This window comes from Clarias gariepinus, chromosome 17 (assembly GCF_024256425.1).
Source record: "Clarias gariepinus isolate MV-2021 ecotype Netherlands chromosome 17, CGAR_prim_01v2, whole genome shotgun sequence".
NCBI lineage: Eukaryota > Metazoa > Chordata > Actinopteri > Siluriformes > Clariidae > Clarias > Clarias gariepinus.
The window spans coordinates 9530444-9546847 of NC_071116.1; the positions used below are offsets into that span (position 1 = coordinate 9530444).

Sequence of the window (16404 nt, forward strand, 5' to 3'; positions counted from 1 at the left end):
AAGGCATTTAATGACATAATATCTAATATTTACATGCCACCTAACATTTGAGTGATACCTGGCTTACTCACTCTCATCTTCTATATCGCTTTATCCTGTATTCAGGGTCGCGGGGGGCCTGGAGCCTATCCCAGGAGGCTTAGGGCACGAGACGGGGTATACTCTGGACAGGGTGCCAATCCGTCGCAGGTCACACATACACTCACACAATACAGGCAATTTTGGAATGCCAGTTAGCCTAATCTGCAGGTTTTTGGACTGTGGAAGGAAACCGGACTACCTGTAGGAAACCCACAAAGCACGAGGAGAACATGCAAACTTCATGCACACAGGGATGTCTGAATCGAACCTGGCTGGGAATTGAACCCGGACCCTGGAGGTACAAGGCGACAGTGCTAACCATTACACCACCATGCTGCATAAATTTAACTTCAATAAAGTTAAAACACTTTTTTTTTTTCAAGATCCATAGATTTGTTTGATTAAATGCATGGGAGTGCTCAATGTTCTTTCATTTTACTTATTCACACACACACACACACACACACACACACACACACACACACACACACACACACACACACACACACACACACACACACACACACACATCATAAGCCAGAACAAGAATGCTAAGTGCAGCTCCATGGCTTCACTCATACACTGTGGCTGTTTAGCCAGTTTTTAAGAAGAGGAATATTTTTATCCATCCAGCGGATATTCTCCTCGATGTTTTCCAGAGCCTGCTGGATGCTACGCAGTCCTGAACCCATGTCTACATGCAGTGAACTGAAGAAAGATCGTACCTGAAAAAATTATATAAGTAATTATAATAATGGAAAATAAAAAATGGAAATATTGCAAACATTATTGCAATTTGAAAATACTGCATACATTTTCAACTATTTAAACATTCATGATTCATGATTTTCCAGCAGCCAGCTGCATCAACTTTAAATGTGTTGGCAATAATAGTGCAGGAAATACATGTACCTCTTCGTGCATCTCCTTGGTTGAGTACTGATTGGTTACTCCAACAACCATACGTGAGATTGAAGAGGAACCAAGATCAAATCTGAAAGAAAAAAAAAAAAAGAAAACATTTACTCTGTATAGCTGAAGAACTACGGGGAAGATAAAACAGATTCTACCCTATGACTGTTCTGTTTTCAAATATAAACAAAGAGATTTACATTACTTTGTCTAAAAGGGTTTCCTCTGGGTTCTCTGGTTTCCTCCTACCTCCCCAAATTATGTCACTGCCTATACTAAATTGTTCTTATAGTGTGTAAATGAAGCATGTATTCCAGGATGTATTCCCACTTTGTAACCACTGTTTCCGGGGTATACTCAGGATCCATAGTCACATAGACCAGGATAAAGTAGACTTAAAATTAATGAATGAATAATTCAGTCTATTTTAACTAACATCCTATATTGTCATTTTTTGAGTGGTCCATACTCAAAAAGGTTTATACTCACTTCTTAACCAGTACTTGCCAGTTGGCTCTCAGAAAGTTCCAGGCTAGTTTATATGCATTTGGGTTTTTACTGACACTAATAACAAGCGATGGCAGGTCATGGGTCTTCAGAATATCTCCTTCTAGACCCTTCTCCATTAGCCTGGGGTTAAAGAGAAAAAGGAAAAAGACAACTTTATTGACTGGGGTGCTGCTATAATCATTGTTAAAATGTGATATCTGTTTCAATGAGTGTTTTGATTTGCACTTGAGAGAATTCAGAGTTGCACCAACCACTCTAGCTTGTGAGCCAGTGGGCTGTAGGACAGGGCTGCTTTAATCTGACTCTTCTCTGAAGGATACATTGTGTAACGGTACTTTTCCATAAGGAAGTCCCAACCTTTTTCTGTGCGAGCACCCTCAGTGTACACAACCAAGCGGATGTCAGCAGGCAACCTGCAGTTACATAGTATAAGGCTAAAGAGACTATACACATGGATCAACAGCGCATGTTGTTGGTAAAGAAACTAACACTGACCTCAAGGTGCCACCTGACTCCTTCCACTTGAGGAAAAGATCCTGGGCAGTGCTAACACAGGGCGGGTAACGGCGCACACAAGCAAAGAGTAGCAAATAATTCCGCAAGATCCTTTCTGATGCTGTGCCCTCATCACTCCATGTCTGCGTGTCAATGAGTCCCTGGAACATGTTCACTAAGAATGCCTTTAAACAGAAGGACAGCACTAGCTTTAATAGTTATTTAACAGTATTTAATATTCCATATTTTCCCTTTTAATATAATGCCTTACTTTAAAATGTTAATATGGTATTTTATTTTTACAGGTAAGAAAATTGTATTAGGTTTGATAATATAACAATTAATAATAATAATAATAATAATAATAATAATATAATGGTGTGTGGCAGATATAGTAATACTATAAATCCTGGTGGTTGTAGTAGTGGTAGTAGTCCGATGTGTGCAAGTTCAAACTTCACAGGAGCTAGCTTAATTTTCAGTTCTCACACATTAAAATAAACCAGTTCATGTTTATAGTTCACAATTTTTTTCAATTTAGAACTAAGTTCACTGTCTCAAAAAAAATTACTAATTGACGTAAATTTTTTTTATTTTAATTTTGTCAAACAAACTACTATGAAGATTAAAAAATAATTTCTTTCTAATTTCTTTTTACTCTTTCTAGAACACCTGGACTGGTCAAAAATTTCTTTAATGTTTTTAGCAAAAAATCTCATTAACAAAGTCTTTACCAATAAGGGTTACCAAGCTAGTAGTAGTAGTGGCATTATAGTACTTGTAGTACTAATAGTAGCAGTAGTGGTAGTAGTAGTCATGGTAAAAAAATAAATTATTAGTTGTGGTAGTGGATGTAGTAATAGTTTAGTACAGGGTACTGGTTGAAGTTTCGGGATAAGTAGTACTGTAGTAGTAATCAAATATCCCACCTTCAGCTGGTGCTCAAGAGCTGCCATGTTTCTCTTTTCCATGAGTTTGTAAAAAGGAACAAGTTCACTGAAGCCCTGCGTCACTGGCATGATCTCAGTCTCATGCTTCAGGTACAGACTCAGGCTCAGGGCCTTATCCAGAGGCACCTTTCCAATTCTAAGACAAATTAAATTGTGATATGTGCCCAGTTGAAATACATTTCAATTAATAGTTTTCTTGCTTGGAAGGGAATGATAAAACTGAAATTAAAAGTAGTTCTCACTTGACCAGCTGGAAGATGTCATGAATGAGGCTTGCACGGTCATTCCCGCTAAAAACAGTGTGATTGTGCTGAAGCTGCCTGATCAAAGCCTCCCAGCCCTGAGCTTCATAATGGACAATATAATAACCTCTCATGTCTACGTTGAATTTGATCCACTCCACTTCCGCTGGCAAGTACAATACATCTGGGGAAAAGATGACATGGTTAAACTTTGAAGAAAGAAAAAAAAAAAAAAATTGGTATAATTATTAAAATCACTTTCTTTCTTTCTTTATTTCTTTCTTTCTTTCTGTCAGTTTGGCATGATGATATGGTACATACCATTTCTACTTTTCAGCAAAAAACGCTGGACAGAGCTGGAGCTACTGGTCATGTATGTCAAAGGTACTTGCCAAAGGAAGCTTGTAAAGGTAAAACATAAATTCATTTATGACACCACACCATAATACAAACCAGTAAAAACAATCAGGAAATACATCTTACCTTGAATTATTTGATTTATCTGCCCCTTTAAGGTACCTTTCCTGTTTCAGACTGACTTCTCGACCTTTGACTTCCACAGTGATAATGGGAAAACCCTCTTGGAGTGTCCAGGTGTCCATGATATCCTTCACATTCAGATCATCTTCCAAAAACCATTTCTATTCATATAGTTAGAATTTCATGGTAAGAACCAGAGGTGCATTATTCATGAAATCCCTTACATAATTTATGAAAGATATAAGCCTCTGGCAGCTAGAACAATACAACTCCTGTACTCATACAGTAAATTTAATGGTTGTCCAAAACATACAGTATATAAGTTGTTATATGTTTGAAAAAAGCATTTTCACATTGACATACAGACGCAGAAGGTTTGAACTTCCTGTCAGTGCAGAATCCAGCTGTGTTCCGTGTCCCAAAGTCAAAATCATCTGAGTCACAGACCTAAAGAGCCAAAGATTTTTACTCAAATATAAACAGCAATAAAACAGAATTAACCAAACCCCCTTTTTTGTGGCTACTTTACTGCAATGGATTTTTATTAAACTCATTCGAATGTTGTGTGGCTGCAAAAGTTCTGCAAAGTTCATCTTAATTTATATTAGTTTAACAGCTTTACTTTACCGTTACTATACCTAAGTCACAGAAATAACCTCTAGCACGCAGAAGCTACATGGCAGATTATGGTGACAAAATCTGCAAACTGGAACACGGGAGAGTCGGGAGTGCAATGTGTACACTGTACAAATTAGAAAAAACCCTGTTAGTTTGCCTAAATGTAATATTATTCCATCGAACTTACATTCGTCAGACTGTTCCAGAGATCAGCGCTCACTGTATTCTGGTAGCTGTGTTTCTTCAGATAACGTATAATCCCAAGGTTAAACACTTCCGGGCTCAGAAAGTCTCTCAGCATGTTCAAAACACAGGCCCCCTGACAACATATGAAATGCTGATTAAAGTAATTTAGAAAGGTAAGTTAAAGATTTATATAAAAAACATCAGCTGGTTCTGTACCTTCTGATAGGATACATCATCAAACATTTCTCGGATCTCTGCAGGATTTTCCACAGGGGTAGAAATGGGGTGCGACGAGCTTAAAGAATCCACACTCATGGCAGTGAAACACTTCTCAAAGAAGTAGTCATTCTAAAGCAGATACACAAACAATGAAACATTAGTAATTGTAAGCCAATGGAACACAATTCTTTTCATTCATTTGTTTTCAGTAAACATTTTATCTTGGTCAGGATTGGGCTGGATCACCAGCCTTATAATCTTAACAAATTCTAACATATGCATGATAGGTGGACCGTCTCATGATCATAAGAGCTGTCCAGGTGCCAAGTCTTGCAATGTTCTGTTACTTGAACGTTTACAATATAGAGATAAAACTACATAGCCTTACCACTTGCAGCTCAGGATAAGTGATGTCAGTGGATACAAATTCCATGAACTTGGCAAAGCCCTCGTTTAACCACAGGTCATTCCACCACTGCATCGTCACCAGGTTACCAAACCACTGAGGAAAACAATTGGTAATAATTAGACATCTAAGAGAATGATGCATTTCAAAATAAAATGTGGAAAAACGAAAACCCGCAACCTGATGGGCAAGCTCATGTGCAATAACTTTTGTGATGCCCAGTTTGTCAGAGGTAGAAGATCTTTCAGGATCAAAAAGGAGCCCAGATTCTCTATACGTGGTCAAGCCCCAGTTCTCCATAGCACCGGACTGAAAATCTGGAATTGCTGCAAGATCTGGAGAAAATAGTGCAATAGTTTATAAGAAATAACAAAAAATAACATGATGATTCAAGATTCAAGATTCAAGAAACTTTACTAATCCCAGAGGGAAATTGCTTCGAAGAAAAGTGTTATAAAAGAGTAAAAACACACGAAAACACTGATGATCACCAACCCAAATGATTCATAGTGCAAACATCCAGTGTCTATTTTTTTAAAACAACACAATTTATTTTGGTCTGCGAGGAAGTGGAATACAGCACAATGTAATGATTTCCCTTTTCAGACATAATTAACCAGTTTGTTAAAAAGCATGCTTAGTAAGTGTGTCACAGTGGATATCACCAACTGACTTAAAGTAGGCACCTTGTTTGGGAAGTGGGTATGGGATACCAAAATACTCATCATAAAAGTCAAGCAGTGTTACTGCCGTGTTGAGAGCATATTCTGCCTGATTAATCTTCCCTGGAACACTGTACACAGATATCTGCAAAAGTAACATGTCGCTGTTAGTGGAAAGGAGCAAAACATTCCCACTCAACAGTGATAAAAAAACAAAAATATTATCAACAGACCTGAACACCATGCTGACTTCTCTTACTGATGGAGACAAAGTCACAAACAATGAAGGCCACTAGATAAGTGCTCATCCTCACACTCACATCATAGTGATCCTCCAGCAAGTCAGCTGTAAGTGTCACTGTTTTGAGCTGAAAAGAAAGAAATCAGCTTTGATGCATCATACACGTAACAAATACTATCGAAAAATGTATGCCATGAAAGAAATTATATTTTAAGAGTTAATTAATATAATCCATTAAAGTGACAATTTGGTATTAAATAACAAATAGAAGCACTCTGTACCTTGGGCATGTTAGAAATGGAAATATGCCTTGGCTCCCGCCGGATACGAATAGAAAAGTTGGCTTTGAAGGCTGGTTCATCAAAGCAGGGAAAAGCAGCGCGAGCATGTGTAGGCTCAAACTGAGTGGATGCCAAATTTCTGAAAGTTAAAGGTAAAGTACTGTATGAACTCAAGTTTAATTTTACTTATCTATTCACTGTCTACAACAGTTATCCTGTGTTAGGGTTGCGGGGGCCTAGCACAAGGTTTTGAACATCCAGTCAATGGACCACGCATTTGAATTACTTTCGGTACAGGACATCTGATACAGTGCACCTTCTGATAAGATTGAACACAGTCTTGTTTTTTATTAGTGCTGTACGATTCTTTCGACTAATTTAATTATTTTTAATTAAAGGACCAGGCACCATGTTGCTCATGACTTGCAGTGAAAAATTAAAATATCAATTCAGCGATATGGAATTTGTAGGGGTGTGAAAAATCAGATGAACAAGTTTATAAGTTTAAGTATTATATGTATATGTATTAGTATATTATATATATTTTTTTTTCTTTCTTTTTTTTCTTTCCTTTTCTCCAAACAGTAAACTGCATGCATCTGTATGTATGTTGATTAATCTAAAGCTAATACATACTTATACAGTACAAGTAATTCAAAGCTAAAAAGCTTTATTTTGTTTATTCCTGATGCTGTGCAGACGCATGTTTGATGTCATTTCATAAACGGGCAAAACTCAGGCCCGGGACTAACACTCTGAGTTCACTCCTGTTGCAGTAGTATTTTATGTCATGATAGACACACACCCACTCTTTTGAGTTGTGCAAAAATAGTAACAGCACCAGCACCCATAGGAAATACTGCACATAGTGTTTAAAAATATAATTTAAAACCACTAATTTAAAAAAGAATTTGCTATAGAAAGTGCGATAACTATTCTTAAACAACTTCCCAACTAGATACCTAGAAATATAGGTATAGTAGTTTTTTTTAAAGAACAAAGAAAGGTATTTACTTTTATGTCCACTCCTTATATACAGGGATTTTTTGTACAAAGTCATACACCAATCAGCTATAACTTTAACACATTAAAAACCTGCAAAAAAAATAAGTCAATCATGGCCATGAAAGAAAGGCACCAGAACACCCAGTGACCACTGCCTGCCAAGCAAAGAGCTCTCGGCTGCCAACTTTCTCAGATCTAAATCTAATTGAGAATCAACTGGATGCACTGCACAGACAAATGAAATCCATAGAGGCTCGATCCACAGTCTACAGCGAACAAATTATCTGCTGTGAATGTTCTAGTGCCATAGATGCCCTGGTGGGAAAAGGTAACTACACAATATACAGTAGGCCATACTATTTGTGTTGTACTGTTACGACTGATTGCTGTATATTGAAAAGTTAAATTCATATTAAATGATTCAGGCAATAAAGGTACCGACACAAGTGCACATTTACACACCCACAATAGTCTATCACATGACATCATGTGCACACATATTTACACTCATTTGCACCTACAGCAATTTAGAGTAGCCAATCCACCTTTTGGCAGTTTTGGCAAACTGTAGATTGTAGGTGCTAGAAGGAAAACCATGTGGATATGAGAAGGTCTGTAGATGCTTCACGCAAAAACAGCAACATGGACATCAAACCAAGAGCTGCAATCTCCAGTGCCCCTGTGACCATCACTTAGATCAATCTGATCCCAAACCACAACATATAGAACCCATCGATTATATATTTAGGATGCATTCCTACCTGATTTCACCATGCCGTGTGGCGTATGAGCCTTTATAAAAGCCGTGGAAACTGTTGGACAGGTTAGCTGAGAAATCTAGTTGGATTACATGCGCTCCTTTCATAAACACAAAGTTCTGAGAAGACAGTGCAATCTGCTCCAAGGGCTCAGACTCGTGCACATGAAGAGTATCAGCACCATCAGAGTGCAAAACAACTGCTTTGGAAATGTGAAGATTCTTGCTGTGGAGGAGAATGTGCTTGGTGTCCTGCAGAACTTCTAGCTGAATCTGAACACTTCCAGTGAAGTTGAGGAAAGTCAGGTTTGGGTGAATTAGTAAATCGTAGTGAACTGGCTTGACTGTGTCTGGTAATCTCAGTTTCCATGGACTCGAGTTCTTCTCGAAGTCCTTGGAATCAAGTGGAAGGACGAGGGACGTTAAAATGAGCAGAGAGCTGAAGTGCAGCAGCATGGCTTTTCTCGGGAGAACGCAAAAACACCAGCTTTATGTGGAGATCTGCTGGAAAAGGCAAGAACAGGGTTTATATGCGCACCAACGCTTAAAACATGAGCGAACCTGAATGAAATGTTTATGAATAAAGCTTGTTTTATGAAATGAGAGACAACACACACACACACACACACACACACACACACCTGACTGCGGACTCCCCAGACAGCTCTGCCGTTAAAAGCGAAAGCGAAAGTAAATAATTTTCACCAGGAACACGAACTGCTACAGATTAACTTATGTTAAAAATGTTATTTAAACATAAACGTACCTTTACATCAAGTTATATATAATATGTTAAAAATAAAAAAAGAACAGCTCAGTGCTGACATCCAGGTCATCCTAGGAAGTAGAAATAAAACCACAAATACAGAATACAGCGCCCTCTGCTGTTCAAACACTGCACAAACAGACTAAAGCAACAACAAACCAACATGTAAACATCTTAATAATTAAATGACTCCTCTTAAATCACAGTCACTAATTAACAGTTATAGCTTGAATAATTAATGAATAGTACACAGGAAATGGTATGCAGTTATTAAGTACGACCCCAAAATCGACCCAAAAAGGTCAACCTAACAATGGAGGGAAAGCAAGAAGCAAAAGAAGGAAACATGGAGGCTGTTAAACAAACAACAGGCTTTAATTTTTCGCTGGAAGAGAGACTTTCTGTGTTTATCAGTGTTTCGACCCCTAGCTTCATGTGTCATGTGACTGTAGACATGCATTGTGGGAACTGAAATGTGTATCAAAAGCGACTGGTTACGGGTGGCAGAGGATTCTGGGAAATTGAGTTCGTGCCGAAAGAAGCCGCCGTGACTTTTATATCATTTAATAGACTAATAACATTCCATAGATGCAGGTTCATGTTTTAACCCACCCAAGCAGAGACTGTAAGAGTTTTTTGAATTAGTTAAAATGTTAAAGCAAAAAAATAAGCTTTTAATCTAATCAGTAGGCTAATATTAGCCTACTATTTCAAGTTGAAGCCCATGTAACATGTACATGTCTGTCTGTCTTTCTGTACGGCAGAACTCTCTGTCTAACTTATTAATACAAAGAAATAAACTTTTGTAAGGTTGAGTATCTTATGCCTTGTTAACGCTCAGTTGTACTTCTTTCGGCGTCAGCCAAATACACTCCCTGTTCGCTAATCAGAGAGTCAATCATAGATGAAATCGAAAAAGTTGGTCAGATGAAGATTTTGTCTTAAAACGACTCCAGCATGTTAAAATTCACTTTTACCACTTCAGTGCTGTTATATCGGCAATGAAAATATTACGTAATGGCAGGAAAATATTTAGTTTAGCTTTTCTAATTAATATTTATAGGTGCAGGTGTTCGTGCACATTGAACAAGTAACTTATTTTAAAGTACATTATTAAATCCAGCACATAACTGTTCATAACATTGCTTTTACTCAATATTTTGATTTCACTTATGGTGACAGTTAAACTTCAGGCAAATACTTAAGTACTGCAATAGTTTCCTAAAATTCTGTTCAACTCTCAATTTAAAACACACACACAGTTTGACACATGTGCAGTATGATGTCAAAACTAAGCTACTTAACATTATGATGCAAGTACAGTTCTTAAGTACTGGCAAAGTTTCATTAAATTCTGTCCAGTCAGTTTTGCATGATGCTGTCACATCAATCTGGCTGAACAGGCATACAGACAGAATTCTTTTTAAAGACTTAAAGATATAATTGAAAGAGTGAAGTCTAAAAAATGTACATACAAAAAGAAAAGCAGTTAAGAGAAGAGGTATAAGAAAAAGAAAAAAATACCTAAGAAACTTTGGTCTCAATATTAATAGCATAATTACTTTTAATCTATTAGGTGACAGCGCAAAATGAATAAAGAGAGTAGAAGTATGTAATAGTGGGATGAAACAAACATTCAATGACATACATATGTGTAATATTGCACGATTTGACTGAGGACAAAGTAACATTAGTATTAATATTATTATTAATCATGAGAAATCACCTACAGAGCAGTGAAGAGTTGTACAGTCTTATTGCCACAGGTAGGAATGATTTCCTGTGACGGTCAGTTCTGCATTTAGAGGCAATGAGTCTATTGCTGCGTGTGCTCCGATGGCCCATCAGGGAGGCGTGCATGGGGTTATTACAACTCTGGCAAAATATCTTTTGCTTTTAAACATTCAGGACCAACTATTCTAAATATTTATGTGTACATTATGGATTATGGATGAATATTTATGGGCAAAATTACAATATTACATGATAATAATAGTTTTTGTACCTGAACTGAACTCAGAGTGTAAGTAATTTTGGTCAACAGAGACCAGGTTGCTATACATCAGTGCCACTAGCACAAATCCCAGTGGGGAAAGCAATAACAACGTTCATGCTGAGATTTTTCCAGGAAGCTCGCCAGCTTTACAGGAAAGCTAACATCTTGTGGAGATGTGTAATAAACAGATATCTGTCTCCTGCTGCCACCCTCAGCCACAGAAACTATATTAATACAAACATATTGTAGCATAAAATAATGGCGTGGTGTGTGTATAATTTATGAGCTAAAACATCCTCATACTGTATGTAGAGCTGTACTGTAGAGCATCCAAAGGCTTGTATTACATGCAGTCGCACAAAACAAGACCATGGACAAGCTAGAGTTATTGATTTAAAAGAAATGTGCTGCATAGTATCTATTTGTCAGTGCTACATATGACAACAGTTAAATTGGTTAAAAAATTTATGGGAATTTTGCATGATTCCTGAACCACTCCTGGCATTATCATCCTGCAATATGATCATGCCATCAGAGAAAAAAAAAACAAAGATGAAGAAACATTTTTGGGCATGTAACATTGCTAAACCTAGACTTGACCAACAGAAACCTCCCCAGATCATAACACTGCCCCCACAGGCTTGTACAGTAGGCACTGATGCATGAGGGATGCATCACTTCATTCACCTCTCTTCTAATCCTGATGCATTCTTCACTCTATAATATAGTAACACATCAAACCACATGAACTATTCCAATGCTCACAGTCCATTCTTTTTTAATTTTTTTTAATAAAATTTGAAAATTTTCCAATCAGCCTTGCTAATAAGTGGCTAGACCGCTGTTTAATCCCAAACCTGGCTACTGTGTAGGACGACTTTCACATACACACAAGCACACTCGCGCGCACACACATGCTCAAGATCACTTTCACACACACACACACACACACACACACACACACACACACACACACACACACACACCATTTTCCTGAAAGAGACTCTTACTCAATCACGTGCACACACAAAATGCTTTATGAGCACACACACATGGTCACAGTGTTATAGTAAACAGTATATGCGCACTGAGACGGAGCATGGGAGATGATTACCCAGCACCCCTAGAGCAGAGGTTGTTAAGGGCCTTGCCAAAGGGCCCAACAGAACAGCAGCTTTCAAGATGAGGTTAAAAAAAACATTGAATTTTATGGTGAAATGCACTCAGAATCCATTTTATTAGGAATATCTGAAACAGCGCTTCTGCGTAAGGAGGGTAAGAACATCATAAAATAAATTACACACCCTCGACACCATCTGTTTAAGCTGTTTGCATCAGGCAGGCACTTCAGATCAATCTGCATTATTATCTCCTCAGTCTAAGAAGGGTAAGGCACTGCTTTTAATTCAATTCAATTTTATTTATATTTATTTATAATTTCATGAGGGTTATTTTAACCCTTGTCAATTGGCATTGTCGCAAAGCAGCTTCACATAAATAAATAATATGGATAGAAATTAGAAAAATGCAGTAATATAACATAATATCAGTGTGAATTAATGTTTACATTAAACATCAAATTGAAGAAAAAAATATGACCGCTTTGGCTTCCGTAGCAGAGTGGCCATTCTCCAAAGTTTACACAGAACAATAACTCCTTTCCTGTTATCTGCTATGCATCCCTTCATCTGTAAGAGAGAAGGAAGGCCTGTTTGTAGGCAGAAAGAGAACAGGAAAGGCAGGAGTTTAGGAGCGACAGTAGGGACTTTGAATGCTGGGACTATGACAGGGAAGGAGTTGGTTGATATGATGCAGAGAAGGAAGGTGGATATACTGTGTGTATACCTAGGAGCACAGGAGCAGGGTTTAAGTTGTTTTACCATGGTGTGGATAGGAAAAGAAATGGAATAGGAGTTATCCTGAAAGAGGAATTTATAAGGAATGTTAGAGGTGAAAAGAGTATTAGACAGGTTAATGAGTCTGATGCTGGAAGTTGATGGTGTGATGTGCAATGTTAGTGGTTATGCCCCACAGGTAGGATGTGAGTTAGAAGAGAAGGAGAAATTCAGGAGTGAGTTAGATGTAGTGATGCAGAGCATCCCCAGAGGTGAGAGAGTGGTGATTGGTGCAGACTTCAATGGAGATGTTGGGAAAGGGAACAGAGTGATGAAAATGTAATGGGTAGGTTTGGTTTTCAGGAGAGGAACGTAGAAGGACAGATAGTGTTGGACTTTGCAAAGAGGATAGAAATGGCAGTAGTAAATACTTTTTTCCAAAAGAGGCAGGAACATAGGGTAACATATAAGAGTGGAGGCAAAAGCACTCAGGTAAACTACATCTTGTGTCGACGTTGTAATCTGAAAGAGATCAGTGACTGCAAAGTATTGGTAGGGGAGAGTGGAGCCAGACAACACAGGATGGTTGTGTGTAAAATGACCCTGGTGATGGGGAAGGTGAAGAGGACAAAGTGGTGAAAGTTGAAAAAGGAAGAATGTTGTGCAGTTTTCAGGGCAGAGTTAAGGCAGGCTCTGGGTTCCAGTTGACTGGACAACTACAGCTAAGGTGATCAGAGAGACAGGTAGGAGGGTACCTCATCAGGAAAGGAAAAAGTGGACAAGGAGACTTGGTGATGGAACAAGGAAGTCCAGGAGTGTATACAGGGAAGCTAGTTAAGAAGAAGTGGGACAGTGAGAGGACTGAAGATAGTACAGGAGTACAGGAAGATACAGCGTAAGGTGAAGGTAGAGGTGGCAAAGGCCAAACAAAGAGCATATGAGGTCTTGTATGCTAGGTTGGACAGTAAGGAGGGAGAGGTGGATCAGTACAGGTTGGCGAGGCAAAAAGATAGAGATGGGAAGGATGTGCAGCATGTTAGAGTGATTAATAATAGGGATGGAAATGTACTGACAGGTGCCATGTGGGTGAAGGAAAGATGGTAGGTAGATGGTAGGATTTTTTAAAAATTTAAGATTATTATTATTATTATTTATTACCTTTATTCTTTATTACCTTTTCTTGGTTAACAACTGTGAGCACCTGTAACTGAGCACAAGCAATTTCCCTCTGGGATTAATAAAGTTATTTGAATCTTGAATCTTGAATCTTGAAAGAGTTGATGAATGAGGAAAATGAAAGAGAACAAAGAGTAGAAGACATGACTGTTGTGGAACAGTTAGTAACAAAAAAATCTGTAAGAGTGAGGTGAGGAGGGCGTTAAAGAGGATGAAGAGTGGAAAGGCAGTCGGTCCTGATGACATACCTATGGAGGTATGGAAGTGCTTAGGAGATGTTGCAGTAGAGTTTCTGACTAGTCTGTTTAACAAGATTTTGGAGAGTGAGAGGATTCTGAAGGAATAGAGGAGAAGTGTATTGGTGCCAATTTTTAAGAACAATGGAAATGTGCAGAGCTGTGGCAACTAGAGAGGAATAAAGTTAATAAGCCATACAATAAATCTTTGGGAAAGAGTAGTGGAAGCTAGGTTAAGGGCAGTGGTTAGCATTTATAAGCAGCAATATGGTTTCATGCCTAGAAAGAGTACATCAGATGCAGTATTTGCTTTAAGGATGCTGATGAAGAAGTACGGAGAAGGTAACAGGGAGTTGCATTGTGTCTTTGTAGATTTAAAGAAAGCGTATGACAGTGTGCCAAGAGAGGACCTGTGGTATTGTATAAGGAAGTCTGGAGTGGCAGAAAAGTATGTTAGAGTGGTGCAGGACATGTATGAGTGCTGTAAGACAGTGGTGAGATGTGCTGTAGGTGTAACAGAAGAGTTCAAGATGGAGGTGGGTCTGCATCAAGGATCGGCGCTGAGCCCCTTCTTGCTTGCTATGGTGATGGACAGGATGACAGATCAGGTTAGACAGGAGTCTTCATGGACAATGATGTGTGCAGATGACATAGTGGTTTGTAGCGAGAGCAGGGAACAGGTGGAGGGAAATCTAGAGAGAAGGAGGGGGGCTCTGAAGGGCAGAGGAATGAAGGTTAGCCATAGCAAGACAGAATACATGTGTGTGAATGAGAGGAACCTAAGTGGTGTATCAGTGGAGTATCAGCAAGTGTGAAATGAAAGGTGTTTAGGCATTGATGAGACCAGTGATTCATCAGAGGGACAACCCTTGTTAAATGTTTTAAAGATAAAGTCAGAGAGGCCAGATTGAGGTGGTTTGGACATGTTCAGAGGAGAGATTGTGAATATATCGGTAGAAGGATGCTGAGGTTGGAACTGCCAGGCGGGAGATCAAAAGGATGACCAAAGAGGAGATTTATGGATGCAGTGAGAGAGAACATGAAGTTAGTTGGGGTGAGAGAAAAGGAAGCAGAGGATAGGGTTAGAAGGCAGATGATTCACTGTGGGGACCCATGAAAGAGATTAGCCGAAAGACAAAGACCCTAATGAGGATGGTTCCTTGTTGAGTCTGGTTCCTCTCAAGGTTACTTCCTATTGCCATCTCAGAAAGTTTTTCCTTGCCACCGTTGCCATCGCCCTTGGCTTACTCATCAAGGGCAATCTGATCATTATGATCTATAGATCTATACACATTTTTTTTTTGCTCACACACATTTCCATAATTTCTTTTAATTTTGTGAAACTGCTTTAAGACAATGACCATTGTTAAAAGCGCTATATAAATAAAATTTAACTGAATTAAATTTACTCTTGTGGCTGTACTATACTAACAGCTATAACTGCATGAATGTGCAGGTGTACAAGTGAACAGTGGAAATAAATTCTCATGAGAATCTTTAAAAATATCTTGTTTTAGAATAAAATTTCAGATATTTATACCTTCATAGGTATAATTATGTCAATGTCATGTCAATGTTGTAACATTACAACAGATCATGCTAACTATTTTATGTCATTACACATTGTGATTAACTATTATCTTTTTAGAGATTTATTCAAAACTGATTTGGAAACAGAAAATAGAGTCTATTTCCAAATCAGAATATTAACAGCAGCATTAACATGTCTAAACAGCCTCCAGCCCTCCATGATTATCTTGCATGCTCGCATGTGCAGAATGATGACGCGTGCCTCGATGTTGCCATGCACATTGAACACACACACAGCAACGCAGGCTAAATATAGCTTGGCAGCACGTCAGTGCACTGGGATCATGGTTTCCTCTTGTAAGTGCAAGATCCCTCCATCATGAAACAACCCCCTAAACCAAACGTACGCATATACATATACTTGTAAACGTGCTGTGGTAGTACCTACATTCCCAGGTAATGAAATGGGTAGAAATTTTGTTCCTGTAAAATATTTATTAGGTTTCCTTTATTTTCTCTATTTCACTTTTGTAATATAATTCTGAGATCCTTACTATAGGCAGCGAAAATATTTTGCTTTAACATGCAACCACACATTATGTGTCCAACTGATCCAAAATTAAAGCTAGAAATGTCATTGCTGTGTTTTAAGTAACACGCTAAACATGCTCCTGTTTTCTAAGTCAGACAGTTGTCTAATCAGACATATACTGTATATACACTATATATTAGACAACACACCAAGTAGTTGCACACTGATTTAATAAAATCAGCATGTTTCACTAAGCTTAGTGCCTGTAAACAAACAAGACTGATTGCA

General features: G+C 38.2%; 1 protein-coding gene across 5 annotated transcripts; it reads right to left on the bottom strand.

Annotated features, from left to right (window-relative positions):
- Window positions 1–548: 548 nt before the first annotated feature.
- On the bottom strand, window positions 549–8921 carry erap1a (endoplasmic reticulum aminopeptidase 1a). 5 transcript variants are annotated; one of them, XM_053475984.1, is made up of 20 exons: window positions 8812–8893; window positions 8687–8711; window positions 8050–8546; window positions 6284–6422; window positions 5995–6129; window positions 5786–5906; window positions 5280–5434; window positions 5082–5195; window positions 4691–4822; window positions 4476–4607; window positions 4034–4117; window positions 3674–3831; window positions 3512–3591; window positions 3191–3374; window positions 2928–3084; window positions 1999–2183; window positions 1755–1916; window positions 1483–1623; window positions 994–1075; window positions 549–806 (listed from the first exon to the last, which is right to left on the bottom strand). In XM_053475984.1, the coding sequence occupies exons 3-20, from the start codon at window positions 8499–8501 to the stop codon at window positions 657–659; spliced, it is 2763 nt and encodes a 920-aa protein (XP_053331959.1). In that variant the 5' UTR covers window positions 8502–8546; window positions 8687–8711; window positions 8812–8893; the 3' UTR covers window positions 549–656. The 5 variants fall into 5 exon arrangements, with proteins under 5 accessions (XP_053331959.1, XP_053331960.1, XP_053331957.1 ...); XM_053475985.1 differs by lacking the exon at window positions 8687–8711 and having other exon boundaries at window positions 8812–8921; XM_053475982.1 differs by having other exon boundaries at window positions 8687–8900.
- Between the last annotated feature and the right edge of the window lie 7483 nt (window positions 8922–16404).

Excerpts from the sequence above, each read along its gene's own strand:
- erap1a (XM_053475985.1), bottom strand. The coding sequence starts at position 8,501 with ATGCTGCTGCACTTCAGCTCTCTGCTCATTTTAACGTCCCTCGTCCTT. Across the intron at positions 5,196-5,279 it reads CACATGAGCTTGCCCATCAG|TGGTTTGGTAACCTGGTGAC; the intron begins GTTGCGGGTTTT and ends TGTTTTCCTCAG. Across the intron at positions 4,118-4,475 it reads TCTGGAACAGTCTGACGAAT|GTCTGTGACTCAGATGATTT; the intron begins GTAAGTTCGATG and ends TTGGCTCTTTAG.